Source organism: Harpia harpyja, chromosome 12 (assembly GCF_026419915.1).
Source record: "Harpia harpyja isolate bHarHar1 chromosome 12, bHarHar1 primary haplotype, whole genome shotgun sequence".
In the NCBI taxonomy this organism is placed as follows: Eukaryota; Metazoa; Chordata; class Aves; order Accipitriformes; family Accipitridae; genus Harpia; species Harpia harpyja.
The window spans coordinates 24308940-24326054 of NC_068951.1; the positions used below are offsets into that span (position 1 = coordinate 24308940).

The 17115-nt window shown below is 42.2% G+C and overlaps 1 protein-coding gene across 1 annotated transcript in view; it reads right to left on the minus strand.

Annotated features, from left to right (window-relative positions):
• PAX3 (paired box 3) overlaps positions 1–17115 on the minus strand; it is an 82037-nt gene that overhangs the window by 20220 nt on the left and 44702 nt on the right. The window contains exon 5 of the mRNA XM_052803746.1: positions 6618–6823. Coding sequence (XP_052659706.1) covers positions 6618–6823 — 206 coding nt within the window. The remainder of the gene's footprint in view (positions 1–6617; positions 6824–17115) is intronic.

Here is a 17115-nt window from a genome sequence, read left to right on the forward strand (position 1 = left end):
TGGAATGTAAATTACCCAGATTATTTGGAAACAAAATCGAACCCCAGTGTCTGGCCAAAATTTACAATCCAAAAACCAGAACTGATGAAGGTGAAATTTAGAGCAAAAGGGAAAAAGAGACTAGTCCTTTAAGGGAAGTAAGTATTGGAGGCTCCAGTTTTTCAAGCATCTGGAACTGGACTGATCAAAAAAGAAATCACTCTGCAACACAATATTAAAAAAGTATTTTGCACCGATGTAGAATGGATGAGGTGAACTAATGTTTCTCCCACTCTGTTTTCTAATATGTAGATCCTGCCTTTTATTATCATTTTTCCTTGAAGTAGTTTGCAAATGATCATGCCAACATCTTATTTTATTTATCTCAACAGACTGTTCTTTAAAAGATGCATTTATTCACTTGGGAACACACTAGTGTAATTAGCCTTGACATTTCAACAGTCTGATCATAAACACAGAGTGCTCTATGTGCTTTTAAGGCAAAAAGATTTCTGATCCAACAGACCAAAACATCTGAGATGTGAATTTTGCAGAAAACCCATGGATATTTTGTTAAACACAGTCCTGACCATTGCAAGCATGAGTGCCAAAAACACACAAAGTCAAAAGACTGGTGCATTGTTAACAGCGCTTCTAATTTTAGGGGGGGGGGGGGGGGTGTTGGTTTTTTTCCCCTTTTGCCTTATGATATTTTTCATGGTAACTGCCTCTCCCTTCCCCCAAAATTCACATGTTCAAAATAAAGTCTGACCATCCTGCAAGCAGGAGACCTTGGTGGATGTGCCATCAGGGAATGAATTTGGGGTGCACCAGAAGCAGTGGGGCTGCTTTGTGAAGAGGGGAGGTTGAAGAAGTAAACTGCTAATGAAGCTGGGCTGCACCAGCCCGGACGGAGCTGACTCCATTACCTTTGCAAAACACGGCAGCGTGACTTCTAAAGACACCCACAGTGTCTGGTCCTGCAGTCCCTGTTGATGCCAGACCTAGATTTACTTCAGAAGCCTTCAAAGCAGTCTGCACAGGCACTTTCACCCTCTTGCCAGAGCAACAGCTGACACGAGCCCTTGTGCCTGCCTGCCTGACCTGACTGGGAATTCATTCAGAGAACACGAAACAGCAGGGAAAAAAGGAAAAAAGATTTTTTTTTTTCTTCCCTTTTCTTTTTTTGCAGTAGCATGAATTTCCATCCTGGCTCAGCACAGTATCAGATGAGCTCCAGGAAAAGCACTGCCAGAGACCAGCAGTAGGAAGAAGAAAGAGTAGAAACAATTGCTTTTTAGCAACAACTAGTTGGTAAATCAGCTTCACTGCAACATCTGCACACCCCCAGCCTCACAGGAATAAGGTCTGCTGCGTTTGCAAGAGGCACACCATGGGTAGGCCTGTTTCCTCACAGCATCCCAAAGTGGTGCGGCCAGCCTGCTGAGAACGACACGCCCTGACCACCAGTGGGAACACTGCGAGGCAGCAGGTTCTCCGCCTGGGTTCTGCCAGGAGCTGTTGTTTATGGCAATGGGAAGTCGTGCTGGTTGGGATACAAGGAGTTATCAATGTGATAGAAACCAGAGGTTTTTTTAAAAACAAACGGGGCGGGGAGTGGGGGGAGGCAACACACCACACACACACACAAGAAAAAGACCACACCAAATAACTACTAGGCTGTGCCAAAGGGAACAAGGACTTCCAACCACCTCCCAGTGCGATCCAACATACTCAAGTCTCATAGGTTTCTTTGAGAAGACTTTGACTCAGTCCTACACAAATACTTCTAAAACACTGCAGCTGAATACTTCTGCAAAATATTGAGTAATAAGCAAATTGAACTGTGTATTTATAAATTAAAGCGCCACTAATTTGAGCCCTCAGGCAGCAGGGACCAGAAAAAGAGAATCAAAATCACATCCCTTCTTTTCCTTTATATGTAAAAATGTCGTCTTAGGCCTCCATATGTTTGTAGTTGGCTAATTTACCCATAAGAATTTCTCCTTTACCCTGCGGGGGGGAATCTGCAATTACAGGGTTATCTACTACAAGAATACACACAGCATTTTCTTTCTTTATCCTATATATTATGCAAGAGGGACAGCCTCAAGAAAAGGCACTAGAAATTCTCCATAAACCACATCAGGAATAACTGTAAAGATCTGCTGGAAAGTTTCAAATGTTCCTGAATCTGTCCTACATTCCTTTACCCCATCTCCCTGTAGGACTGTGCAGTTCAGCATACAGGCTCAAACTGTTTCAAAGGAGCTGAGGGCAAATTAAGACTTTTTGGCACAGGTCCTCCCTCCCCCATGATTTCCCAGTGAATGCTTTTTACTGTTTGCTACTGAGACTATTAAAACTGAGATATTGCACTTTAGAGCTTTCAAACCTTACTACTAGCTTAAAAGTCATAATTTCTCCTCTCACCTTTCCCCCCCACTATCTTCTTCTTCAAACCATCTCTTCCCCTCCCTGTACCACAGTGAAACAAAGAAAACCATATGCAAGCACAGTACTTAAAAAAAATATTTTTATCATTTTTCTTCTCGTTACTCAAGACTCCTGAGCTCTTGGACTTCTTTTATTTGCTGAGGTTGTAATAAGCTTTTCACAAAAGCTTACAAACTGATTACAAGTTTGACATGGGAACATTCAGCCCCATCCTAGAAGCCTGAAGAGATCTGCCTGAATTTTCAGACATGCTCTTTTGTTAAACAATATGTTTCTTTTGGAAGTTTTCAAGCAAACCAATTTAAACCTGAGATTTGGCCGAGAAGAAACTTTTCAGGACAGGACATACTCATGTTTCAGAATTCTTTCTGATTTCCCCTGCTTTTTCACCATTATTCACGGACTAAAAAAGTCCAAACCAATTTCTCCCATTGCCTTTTGGGGTTAAACAGGAAGGCCATGTGCCAGCCGCTTCTCACAGCAGGACCTCCTGCCCTGCACAATCCCATACAGCTGGGGGCACATCCTCAACATGGTCCAACATGCAAGCCTCACACATCACATTTCTGATAATTTGGGAGGCCTGCCTTCAACACACGGCCCCAGAAGATTTGTCTGACTGGCCAGCCCCCATTGGCCAAGGCAGGCTCCTGGCCCTCTGCCTGCCATGGGACAAACCTGAACCTTATTTAAAAATCTTTCACCAAAAGATTGAAGCAAACACCTCCCACCATCAATCTGAAACAGTCTCCAAGCTGCTGCCAAAGTTCGCCCAGTTCATCCAGGTCTAAAAATAAGCCTGATGTGGGAATCAAAAGGTGGCCAGAAAAGATGCTACCCACTTCATTCCTTACGTGCTATTTGTTACAGAAACCATAACTGCACTGCTCTGAAGCTCAGAAAGAGCCTTTGATCTTTATCTACACTGGGGAAAATTTCACTTTTAGAATTTGCCTTCAGATTGAGTCAGTAAAAATAGGCCACAGACCTTAAGGGCCTGCACTGCAACTTAATGATGGTTTTAATGATGTTTTAAACTGGACCAGTAAAGCACTGCATGGTTGTGATTTTTACTCACAATATGTGAATCTTTAACCGCACATTCCCAGGGCATTACTACTATTTTTTTTAAATGAAGGGTCATCCTTTGGGACTCTACTTAATGTTTCTGAATTGTATCTGATGAATGAACAAGACCAAAGAACTTTCCCCTTCCGGCTCATCTAAAGTGCAGAGAAGAGCCAGGTGCCTTTGGAAGAGGCAGCAGGAGAGATTGCCCTGGCTCCACACCACATCTAGGCTCAAACACAGGGACAGAAAGACTCAACAGTCCTTGAGTGGAAAGGTGCTGCAGGAGGAATTGCAGGGAGCATTTTAACTCCTCATTACACCCAGTGCTGAAGTATTTGCAATGATTATAGTTACACATCTCCTGACTCTTGCAACGTGGAGTTTGTTGCAACAATTCTTTCCCCAAAAGCCTTTCCTGTCCCGATTAAGTACACAAATAATATTCACAGTGTAAAGTCTGTTTTCAGTTGCTTGTAGCTTTCAAAAAAATTCCCCTTCAGGGCTGAAATGTTCTAAGTTTGATCTCAGCCTAGAGGTGACTTTTTTCCCCCCACCTCCAACCAACCAGCTTAGAAACATGCATTTGGTTACCCTTCAATGGTGGGAAAGTGATAAAATAGATGCTTTGGTGGTTTAAGACTCTTCCTTTCACTGGTGTTCAGAGGCACCCTCGGGGAATAGAAGGAAAGGGGAAGCACGGGGGCGGCAGGGTAGAAAAAACAAAACGTGAGATGCAAGCGCTATGTGGAGGGACTGAGGGAATAGCAAGGTTGGTCCAGTTGTAATCAATTAAATTTCTTCCTAGACAATGTAAAACAACTCTACAGAATTGGACCTTACTGCTCCAGAGGAAAAAAAAAAAGTCTTCTGGGCTCAGACGGACTCAGGCTGCAAAGAGCCAGCTCTTTTAGATGATGCTTGATTAGAAAGCAGTCAAAGAGATCTTTGTGTATATATCCATATAAAATTTGGTATCTCTGATCTCTGTCGTACTGTTACCAAAAAAGAGGTGTGACTAAGAAAGCTTGAATGCTACATCAGTATGGCTATCCAGCCCTCTCAGCCTCAAGTCTCTTAGGGTTATTTTCTTTTCACAGGTTGTCTTTTATTTCATGCCCATCATAGGTGGCCATTTTAAGGGGCTATGGAGAAGTGCTGAATGCTGATAAGGCAAATCCTGTATCCCTTGATCCACTGCTAAATCACTCTGCCAGCCTTCAAGGGTACCAGACAGATGGAGTGCAGTAGGAAACTGCCCACAGGCTGGTTACTTCAACCCCAGCTCATCTTTAATCCAGAAAGGTTTTGTTCTGGTATTTGAATCATTGATTGACTAGGAACTTTCTTCCATGCTGGGTTAGGTAAAATATCCATGTCAGAGGTACTGGGGAATTCGTGAGGCTGTAGATCATAGGAGTGGTGTGAGACAGGATGCGTCTCAAGGGAACCAAGGAAGCCATAAGGAATGTAAAAAGTCACAGGGTTAAAGCCACATTAAGACAGCTGTTATGTTAATGAGAGTTCTGCTTTTCCTCTCGCTGTGGGTCATTGATTTAGAAAAACATGAACAAGGTCTTTTTCATTTTATCGTATTTTTCCACTGAAGCTAACATAGCCCAAAACATCATATCCTAGATCCCATTCATCTTGCTAACAGAACTTGTATAGGAAGTTATCTTTATTATGTTTGTGCATGGATGATTCCCAGGGCTTGATTTGGTCTTACCTGGCTCAAGTCTATATATGAAGCTATTTTGCAAGCATTTCACTTAGTAAACATGTTAAGAAAAGAATCATGCACCACTAAGTTTGCCTTCCAGACAAGTTCATCCATACATCAGATTTTCTCTCAGTCATAACAAACACTTACAAGAAATGTGGTGTGAAGTCTTCTGCAAAAACATTTAGCAGGTAAAACGAAAAAGTCTGGACATTTCAAGACAGACACTCAATAATACAGCCATGCTGCAATAGGCATGCTTGTCTTAAAAAGTCAGAGGGATATTTTGTATTACTCATTCCAGTTTGCAGAGCCTGAATGCCTCAGGCTGAGCTTCAAAGGTCAAAACATAAAAACAGGGTTTCACCAAAGCAACCAAATTCACTTGTATTCTTGGTTAGATCACAAGTTACCACGCATTTCTCCTCCTGGGTTAGATCACAAGCTACAATGTTTTGCTTGTCACCCATGAACACTTGCAACTCAGACTAATTTAAACTGGGCGTGCTTTTCCAAATGTCTCTTAGATGTCAAGTGGTAAAAGAGTAGCAGGGGATTCTGCCTGCAGTATTAAACGTTTCACAAGACATGATTCTTTGCCGAGAAAGAGAGTAAGTCCCAGTCTGAACCTGAACTCCAGTGTGCAGTTTATTCCAGAATTATTTGGCTGCTGTTTGCCCGTTTTTGGACACCTGAAAATCCAGGTTCATGCTTTTTTTTAATTTTAGTCAACTCCACGGTTTACTGCTCCAGCACGTTGACTTGTTTTAGACAATCCAGATCTACGTGAAGTTGTGAAGACCTAACAGTTACTTGATGGTTTATTTTCTTTTGAATTAAACTGACAGTGGGGATAAAAGAGATAATACAAGGTTTAAAATAAGTCAACTTCAAAAGCTAACCTAAAAGTAAACTGTAGATACTGCACCAGTAACCTTGCTCACTTGCATGGCTCTCTAGACACATTGTCCTTTTAAAAATGTTTTTCTCTCCTCTGTTAATGCCTGAAAGACCCAAACAACAACAGATGAAATCAGTTAAATAACTATAAACTGGCACAACACCTGACCTGATTATATGCAGAGTGCTGTCAAATGCATAAAACAAACAAACTGGGATAATGGACCTTTTTCTCCAAAGGCTCAGTATTATGTTCATGGTAGGTATGCGACAATTACTGGGGAAAACACAAAGGTTTTTCCCAAGCAGTTGTCTTAAACAGTTGGAAAACCAGTATAAAACCAGTACAGATGCAAAACCCCCAAGGCTGTAAGCAACATAGCTTCACATTTTCCTTCTACTCCAGAGTAGGATCACGTAAGAATACAAATGGACCAACATGCTAACAGAAAAGGAAATTCCCTTTGTTAGGCAGCTTTTAAATACATACCTGGACACGAGCCTCTGTGAGTTTGGCTCTTTGCGCAAGTTCTTCCCTAGTATAAATATCAGGGTAGTGTGTCCTCTCAAAAGCTCTTTCCAGCTCTTCCAGTTGCTCTGCTGTGAAGGTTGTCCTGCTGCGACGCTGCTTTCTTTTTAAAGGTAAATCTGGTTCAGAATCGATGTCAGAGCCTTCATCAGACTGGGGTGCTGATGCTCAAAAAAGAAGAAAATGAAAGATTAAAATTAGCTTTATTGGGGGGGGGAGCAAAATATTGGATCAATCGATGATATCCTCTTCTATGGAAAAGCTGCTTTTTCCCTGTGACTCAGAACTGAGTTGGCAAATTTCAAAAAAAGCGAGAAACAAATCAGAGTTAAATGTTACGTTGTGCAAATGTGCTCAAACAAATAAAGAATTGTCAAAAGTTCAACTATGAGTTTAGCACCTTTTCCTGACCCAAGAACATTTAAGGACCTGTAGAAATCTTTTTGAGTAAATTAATTATTTGATTTCTTTGTTTTAACTCCTCCAGCAGTTTGTAAGTGTTTCAAAAACTTGAGCAGTACTGCTTAGTCCCAAGCAATCAGACAAGCAATACAGCCTTGTTCCTTTCCCTGTGCTAGCGAACAGATACAAATATTTGTCACACCAGTGTGCACACTGTAACTTAAACATTCCAACTCTATAGACACATGTCCATGAGACCTTCCCTAGAGATCCATCACTAAAACCTTATTGCTGAAATGGTTATGGAAATGACTACAAAGGCATGGAGAGCGCTACTGAAATTAATTCTCATACACAATCAAATATTTACTTTACGTCACGTGTATTATTTGTCCTACACTCCCAACAGTATTTTACACTTTTGTATTAGTATACTTCAGCACATTTAAACATTCCCACTTGTTTGCAACTTACTTGCCTGTCTTAGGACCACCTAACATAACCTTAGGACAGGCCTGACAAGTATTAGTATTACAACAACAACAACAAAAATTGAGACACACTTTGCACAGAGAAGTCCTGTAAGAATAGCTCAGAGCAATAGTGTGACTTGAGTCTTCCAGTTACTAAAGCAAGGAGATTCCACCTCTGCGATGACCAGAGCTGAAATACACAGACTGCATACTTCCTTTGCCTAAGGTTTCATTGTTATTCCTCCTAACCTTGGGAGGTTTTCCAGCACAGAGCACAGTTACACACAGATGTGCTGATGCTCAGCCTCCAGGCAACAGTCCAGGACATGACTGCAAAACAGCCAGGCTGTGTTGGACCAAAGGCCCCTCACACCACGCCCCAAGTCAGTATTTAAGGAAAGTCGGCAAGAAACAGACGACATACAGCATGTCCATGACCCAGGAAGGGGCTACCAACTCTTGCGATCAGCAGCTTAAAGAGAAATCAGAACTAAAACTCTTTCTGTGTTTCATGGACATGAAGAGAGTAAGATCACACACCCACAGCCAGCTCCTGGCATCATTGCTCATTTCCCCTGTGCTCCCTGACAATCAAGTGAAGTCCAGCTACAGCCCAGCTACAGCTGAACCCATAGCTATAGCTGTGAAGGCATCAAAGCCTCTTCCAGTACTCAGCCACATTCTTTTTCTCCAACAAAGAGTAATGAACCAAAAGAGTAGACTTCTAAAGACAGACTTCACTTGCATCAGCTGCTGTTCCCGGCGACAAGCATTCCTTCGTGCCTGAGTCTTCAAGGGAAACCACCTAAAGAGGGCAGACACTCCCCAGTGATGCTGAAACTGCTTGTTCAGCTGAAATACAAGCATTGCTTCTACTACTTCAATAATGCCAAATGAATTATTGATATATACATTGATTCAAAATAATCTTCTTAACGTGATTTATTTGGAAGTAACTGAGAACACAAAGCCAAAAAGAAATCACTGTTTCTCAAGCTCCAGCTAAATCCCCACCACCACGTTCATTTCTAACTATCTTACATTACCAATTTCACTCAAGCTGTTTGAACTAATACATACACCTAATCTGTTTACTTAGTCTTAGAAAGACTTAGACTTAGAAAGACAAAGTGCTTTTCAGCTGAAGTGTTTATGAATTTCTGCATACCAAAAAAGGAACAATTACTGCTAGACCAGAGGCTCTTATATGAAAGCTATCTTTGTTGTCCAGACACCATCAATATCTTGGACCCAACATATACAGGACATCAGGAGAAACTCCCATAGAGCTCAGCATCAATGTACTGTGAAAACATCCAACTCTAAGAGTCTCTTATTTGCATGGAAGTTTTGCCCCAAGTAAGACTAGATTAAGCTGTTCTCGTTCTTGGGAATATTGTCCTCAAGAACAAAGGGGAATCAGCACAAACATCCTATCCCAAACAGTTCAAGTTCATTCCTTTTTAAACAGGCAATCTAGGGTATCCCAAAACAAACATAACACATTGTCTGAATTAGTGACAAATCCCAAATCTTCTCACTTGGGGTTCCAAGTGACACCTGCCTTCCTCAGCAACTGCCAAGTTACAACCCTCCAGGATGGCTTCATGCTGCTGTTCAAAGTAAAAAGAAACATAGGTTATTTAAAATATAGTTTCCCTATGTTAGCCTCAGATACAAATCACCCACCTTAAGCAGAACAGCTATTGCTGACAAGCTGGACTAGTGGAGGAGAGCACACTAGCCATGCTAACAGGGTCATATTGGCTAGCACTGCACTCTGACCATACCTGGTGTAGTAAGATCTGAAACAGCTCAGGAAGGTCCCTTTTGGAGACAATTTCTCTAACAAAAGTTGCCTTTGTTTGTGTACAATAAGTTGGGGGTTTTGGTTTTTTTAAAAGTCAAATCCCCAGATCTCAGGAACTCTTTCAATACTCTCTTTCAGACTCTACATGTATGTATGGAACTGCTTCAGACATCTAACATATGCCTATAAAAAGCCAGCTTAAACTATGCAATTTAAAGTGGGTATTTATCGCTAAATTTCTAAAGTGAATTCCCTCACCAACTGGGTGGGAAGTATCAGGAGAGCAATAATAATCTTCCTACAAATGTTTTATAAAGACTTTGCAAAATCTTGTGATGTTTTCCCGCACCTTGCATTCATGCAGCAATGAGAATGCAGAACTGAAATGCTGACTGAATTTCATTTTCAATTTAGGTGTACATTTCATTAAGCAGTATATGAAAGGCACAAAGGTAAAGCAGTCAGAAAAAACAGAAGTATCTAAGAGTCCAGGACAATACATCTAATCAAGTGCAAACATTTAGAAAGAACATAATAAAATTAAAGTAGAGAGAAAATGTATAGCAATTAAAATGGCTTTCATATCTATCTGATTTCATTGGCGTTGCCCTTCGCCAGGCCTGGCTGCTACATGCAGCTTTATTGAAAACATTGAGTTCCTTTGTCTTGCCTGGTCTGCAATGTTAAAATCAGACAAATGTAATCTCAAATGATAGCTACATGTCTGTACTATAAACTGCACTTTTTTATTTCTCACAATGTCTTGTTAAATACTATTAGTTTCAAGGAAGTTTTTAGTCTTATTTTTTCTATTAAAATACTATTATTAGACTTTTATATAGGTGAGAAGCCAATCGGAGTATTGGCTAAGCAAATAAATTGGACACGCTTCAGCCTTTAAAAAAGCGGTATTTATTTTATATATGCTCAATAGCCATAGCATATCGCCCTTTTGCTAAGCAGTATCTCACTAATAGATCCACCAACTTCCATAATTTAAAAAGATACTATACAGCACAGGCAAAGGTGGTCAGGTTTTAGCTGGGATATTTCTATCTCCATCACCTCCACAGACACACAACTCACATATCACTAACCTTTACAGTTGTGCTAATGATCCTAATACTCCAACCCTCAAGCTATAAATAGAAGAAAGGAGGAGACTCACCACTGCCCTGGGAGATCCCCAGCCAGACCCCTCAGGATCACCAGTACCCCCCTTACTTCACAGCTCAAAATGGGACAAGCAGCCAAAAGCACTACCAGTAGCTGAGCCATGAAGTTTAATTAAAGAAGGAATTACAGAATTAAAGAGCGATTATTTGTCCCTTAACCCCTCGTGACCTGTCTGGTGGGCCAAAGAAATGCTGCACGCCAGTTATCACCACAATATGCAAAAAACCCCATGTCATAGGCATTTGGTCACCTGGAGCTCTGCATCGATCCCTTTTCCAAACACCATAAATAGATACGTCAGGGCAGAGATCGAACAACCAAATAACGCACAAGAGGTCATTCTGTGGGTTGTTCTTCCTCTCAGCACGACATTTCACTTGAATAATTAAATAACAAAAACATGACAACCATTTAAAACCCATACATTACAGCTGCAGCACAGCACACCTGACAAACGCAGCCAGAGAGGTTATCTTTCTGCGACCTGCAAAGGCACAACTTCTCTGGCAATCCTTCAGCCACTATGAAATTTTTTAATAAAACATTACACAGCCTCTTCCTCTAAGTGTAACAGCCTAGGGTCTGCCCTAGGTAAATTCTGTCTAGCCACGAATCTCGCTAAAACAAGACCAGAAAAACCAATATACTGACAGCCAGGAAGGGTTCTGGTGGTGGTGTATTTGCGAGCTACCCTCTCCGGATCTTCTCATTTTTTTTATTCATGCAAGATTAATTTCACAGGCTCTCCCCCTCGTGCCCCATCTCTATGACCTAAGGCCGCAGCATCCCCAGCTTTGGGGCTAATGCGGGCGTTCGGCACCGGGAGGCAGCGGGTACGGCTGTCGGATCCCCGGCAGCCTTTCACGCCCAAAGAGATGCGAGTGACCTCCCTCGTGTTTACTCGGGTGCAGGCGAGGAGGAGTGCAGCAGGGCCGCTACCCCCACACAAACCCACAGTAAATGACAAATGACACTTTCTCTTTGTGATCTTTGGGATTTTTGTTGACTTATTTGGAGGCTTTTGTTGGGTCCTAAGAAATGGCCTGTGGCTGAGGCCTATTCGGCCGATTTCCACGCTCCATCTGTGGTATCCATCAGCAGGGCCTTTGCCCGCATTCAGGGCTCTGACACCTGCCTGGCAGGATGCGGGAGGCACAAAGGAGGCTGCCGCGGACGCGAGGGGGGCGGTGGGCCAGGGGGGCCGGGGAGGGCAGCCAGGGTGAAGGGGATGCACAGCAGGGGTTAATCCAAGCTACCCCCTCCCCAACCCTCAGCACCTGGAGGCGCCCCTCCAAGACTGCCTCTCCCCGCCAGAGGTAAGGGGGCCCAAACGCAACCCTCTGTCACATTGCGGACGAATTAACCAGGAAAGGGAGGGAGGGAGAGAGAGGGGAAAAACCATCCCAGGATGTGGGCCCTCAGAGTCACCCCAGGCACTCGCTAAATAAACCTCTGGCGCTGGCTTGCTGCGAGGGCGGGGAGCAGCGGTAGGTGGCCGGCAGCGCATTCCTCCCTGGATCCTTGTTTGTGTTGGGGTAGGCTTTCAGCAGCTGGCGTTTTAACAGTCGACGGACAAGAAATGCATCAGGGGTCCTTTCTTTCCTCAAAATAAAATCCACAGGAAAATAAAACAGCACCTTTATTTCCTGCTAACAGGCCCCCTCCCCTCTGAGCAGTCCGTTTAGGGGCAGGCTTATACATGGCTACAACATACAACGAAGACTCTGGAGCCCAGCGAGCGGCTACCTCCCTCCCAGCGCATCGGCCCTTGCTGTGTCTGCCTGGGGAAATGTGACACCAGGATCCCCTCTCCTCCTCCTCCTGAAACCTCACTGTCACAGCAAGGAGCCTTTAAAAAGAAAATACGTCCTGCCAGGTCTGTGCTAATCAAAACAGGACAAATAAACTCTGACACTCAACAACTCCCTGAGTGCCCGCAGCCCTGGGTGGAGACTACAGATTAGTTATGAATACGGCAGGCAGCAGGGAAGGAGCTCGGGGGGTCTGGAGTCACCCCTCAGCCACCTGTGAGCGGTTCTAGACGCCACAACTGAACGTCGTGTTTATCCAAGATAAAGCACGCTCCAAAAATTAAAAGAGCACCCCTAAGTTTTAGGTTGTGGTGCTTCCACCAAAGCAGTTTTGGCAAGTTTACCAGGACTCAGAGCTGTAATTTTATCCAATTTGCTGCTCACTTTCTGTGCTTCACCATCAACAGAGGAAGAGGACAGAGGGGAGATTCAGGCACCCCGAGTTTCACCCTGTTAGGTCACAGCCCAAAATTTGTTAGCAGTTGGACTGCTCTTTGAGAGGAAAAGGAAAAGCAAGTTTCAAGAAACATAAAGAACAAAACAAGAAGCTGGAAAAGATTTCTCAGCGGGGTTAAGATAAAACATGCTAATGCTGCTACATGCTCCTATTTTCCCTGTTAGAAGTGAAAATTCAGGATCAGCAAATACGTAAGAAAATTCTCAGTCTTGCTAGAAAGCAACAGAATACCTAGCACAATGTGAAATACTCACAAGTAGTAAAATTGCTTTTAACCCTTTCTACTGGCATTTTGACTATGATATATCAAAAAACAAGAAAGGAAACCAAAAAGCAAGCCTCTGTTCCAGACATGAATATCGCTCATCTAACAAGGATTAAGTCACACTTCAATTACTCCTTTGAAAACCACTGCTATTTGCAAAGGCCATACTTACAAAAACATTGTAAATGGCTTTTTTTAAACTCCACAGGCACTTTAGAAAAGTCTGCAGTGAGAGAATGAGAGAAATGGGGAGAAAATATGTTGCTGCTTAAGTAAGCTGATTAATAAGAGTAATTAATCAGTTACTGGAATCGGAAAAGAGCAACCCTATCTCCTCTGAGCTCTAAGCTGGAAAGTCAGCACAGAAAGGGAACCACCACAACAGTGATAAAAGTGATCTTGAGAGAAGGGGATGGTATTTTAATTTTGTTTGGGCTGATTCACATAGAGAAATTTGCTTTGTACAGCGAAGTGAAAAGGAAAACAGTAGCTGCAGTAAAAGGAAATGGCCAACAGTGACTTTTATTTACAATTACCAAGAGACAGGCTATTATTGACCATATGTGCCACAATCGCCCTCCTTATCATGGGTTGGCCATCATGTCCATTGGGAGCTGTTAATGAACTGGGTAATTGAGCTGCTGACATGTGTTACCAAAACAAAACAATAGGAAGAAGAGACAAATGAACATTTTATTTGCCAATCAGAGTAGGTTCCGCTTTTCAGAGAGCTGTGCCTAAGTGGCTGAATACATAAAACAGTGCATTGAAGGCAAGCAGATGCATGCACAATAATGGTTAACTGACAGCCTATGGCCCATCTGTGCTTAACATTTTGTTAAAGAAATTACTTGACTTGCTAAAGAGACAAATCATACAGCTGCCCCAAGTGCTGCATTATAAGAGATAAATCATTAGCTAAACTGTTTCATGCTTAAAATGACAATGCATATTAACAGTTATGCAGGGACATTTTGTCAGCACAGCTTGATGCAGTTATAACTTACAAAAAATGTGACAGCTCATAGCTATTCAACGATTTCAACTTGGAAGAGAATGACAACGCTGTGAAAACAATTTCACCGCACAAACAATAGACGATTCACAGGCTCTTCTTTTTAAAATATATATTTAATTTTTTTTTTAATGATGAAATAATATGGAAAGGAAAAAAAGCCGGGCAGTGTCTAACTGTTCTGCACCATTAATCTGCTAACATGTACTTCATTCAAAACCACAGAGCATCAAAAAGGAACACATTCCATTTTAAATATCAAAGACTGCATCACCAGCACTAAGAATAAATGGCTAATTCTCAACTGTGCATGAAAGAATAAAGAATTTCTAAAGTGAAAGGAAGGGAAGAGGAAACTGCAAATACAACTACAAAAATCTCTTCTTATTCCCCCACCTCCTCTTCCAAAAAGAGATTTGTTTTGTTGATACAAGTAACATTGAAGTACTTAACAGCTTTGCATGTGGGCCTGATCCTGCTCCCAAGTTTCACTGCTGTAAGTTTGCACTGGGAATTATTATCATTATTATTATTTTACATTCAAAACTGAATATAAAGGCACTGCAGTTAGCGCTCAGATCCTTTTGTACAGGTAGTACACATACATGCATGTGTATAGCCCAGGAAACCTGCCCAAGGGAGGGCAGAAAAACAGACACCTCTCCTCCCAACTTAGTTGCACAGACCAGGGCAAGCCAGACACTCAACCAGATTTACCTGAACAGCTGCACTACCTGGAAGGAAAAAATAAATAAATGAATAAAAAAATAAATAAATAAATAAATAAAAATCGGTAAAACTCGTGTAGCCTGTGGGAGCTTTCCCCGTGGTTTCAGAGGCTGGTGCCCACATAAGGGTTAGCTCAGGTTTAATGACTACGTAAAAGTTAAATTGCTAGTTTTCCCCACAAAGACAGGACTACCTTGCTGACTTTGTACAGTTTCTGTTCACTGGCCTCAAAGGACTACTCTGCTACTCCCACCAGTGTAAGAGCAAAGCTGGATCCAGGCAAGCTTTGGCCCTTGCTCAGCCTCTCCCATCATTCCCAGTAGAGCCAGGGAAGGAGTTCAGCAAGAGGGAGCCGGCACTGTGATAGCCCCGGCATGACAAAGCGCTCCAGCACAAACCCATACAATCAGACTGTCACCGGACTCCCAGTCACCCCAGCCCATCTCCCTGAATACAGCCTACTGACTGGGAGAGGAGGACTTTTTGAAGAGCACAAAGAGGAATCACAGGCACTTCCCGTTGATTTTCACCAGGAGCTCACGAGTGCCCACATCTGGGGGCTTTTCCAACCCTTCTCACAGGGAGCATCTGTCGTAGCACTACAGACACAAGTACTGTATTTAAGCATTGCAACATCTTGTCTTCTCACTTAAAAAAAACACTAGGACATTTCAAAGGAAAACTGGGGAAAACTTCCAGAGGACTCAAAAAAAAAAAACCCAACAACTTTGCCTCCTAACTTTAGAAGAAGGTGAAGGAAACTAAGTACTCAAATCCGAATGAGGTTTGCTCTCAACAACCTTTAGGAAGTTGATATTTTAGGCAATATTTCAATATAAAAACCAAGGAGATTTCAGAGGAAAGCAAAATCTCTCTTGCACAAATCCTAGAATACACTAAGAAAGAATTAGCATCATGTCTTCAAGCCAGTATCAGCTGATGGAAGAGCCCATTGGTAACCAATTAAGACTGAAAACATTGAGTATCCTGGGAGATGGAATTTGGCGGCTGAGAAATTAAATAAAGCAAATGAAGGAGTCTCTGGATAAATGATGAGACTGTATTAGCGAGTTAAGGCACTGCAAATAATTGAGCTGTCTGCAATCTCTCACTGTGTAGGCAGTGCAGATTCTTCAGAAGAAAAGAAAAATCTATAAATTATATTTGGCTCAATCCTTTGCAACAACAGCACGCAAACAAAACTCCTAAAGTTATACAAGCTGATCAAACTTACTGGGCACATCAAGATGGAAAAAGCTTACAAGCTTTTTTCACAAAACAGCTCTGCATTGCTTTACTAGGTTTTGACCAACTTGTAGCATTACTAAAACATTTTTGAAGAAAAAAGAAACTGCACAGATGCCCAAGGTAAAAAATTTTGAGAATGTTTTAATACATTTCCTATCTCTCAACTAGCTCTACCCCCTGAATTAATACCATCCTTGATTCAAAACAAACACTGACAGAGCAAGCTGTTGTACATAGCTTCACCTCAATGTCAACATTATACTCTTCAAAGTCTCTATGGGAAATCAAGGCTATCATCTCTTCTGAAACCCACAGCTGCAGCCAGACCACCCCTCAAGCCACTTTTACCTACTATAAGCTAAAATTAGTTATATGATCATCTCTATTTATCACTCTCAGGACTTGGAATGGCCAAAATATCTCCAGACTTTTTTTTTTTTTAAACAGAATATTGGATTTTGTCATTGATTACTCCATTTCCTCTAGAAATCACTTAACTTTGCAGAATATTGCTGGCTTTTTGTGAAAGAAAACTAGAAGTACTGACTTTTTTTTTTTCCTCCAGACTTCAGTCAATAAAGAGAGGTTAAATTTTTCAGCAGGTATTTTTCCTGTGATTGATTTCCCAAGGTACTACACACTCCTGCCAAATGCTTCTTTTCCAGCCAAATCTGTTAGTAACTCAAGGTCACTCCCGTCACAATTACATAAGAATTGGGGTGCTGACCTCAAAATCCATCATCTTCTGTCATGGGACCTGGTCCTACTGGGTACTGAGCCCTCCAGTCCCACTGGTCAAAGACAGTCTCTGCCTTTATGGTTGTTCCAGTATTTGGGATAAAAGGACCCTACAATGGGATAGCAGTAGGGTGCTCAGCACCTCTTTGTGTTACTTCCCACAGGGTTTTTCATTCCCAGGTCCTGCCTTGGGTGCCAGCACAGGGGCTGCAGGACTCCTTCATGTACAAGACTCCCTGAAGCACACAATGCTGTTTTATTCATTATAGTGCCTGTGATGCCGTTACAGTAATAAACTTGAGCCCATCTGAGAGCTGGTCACCTGCAGATTCTCC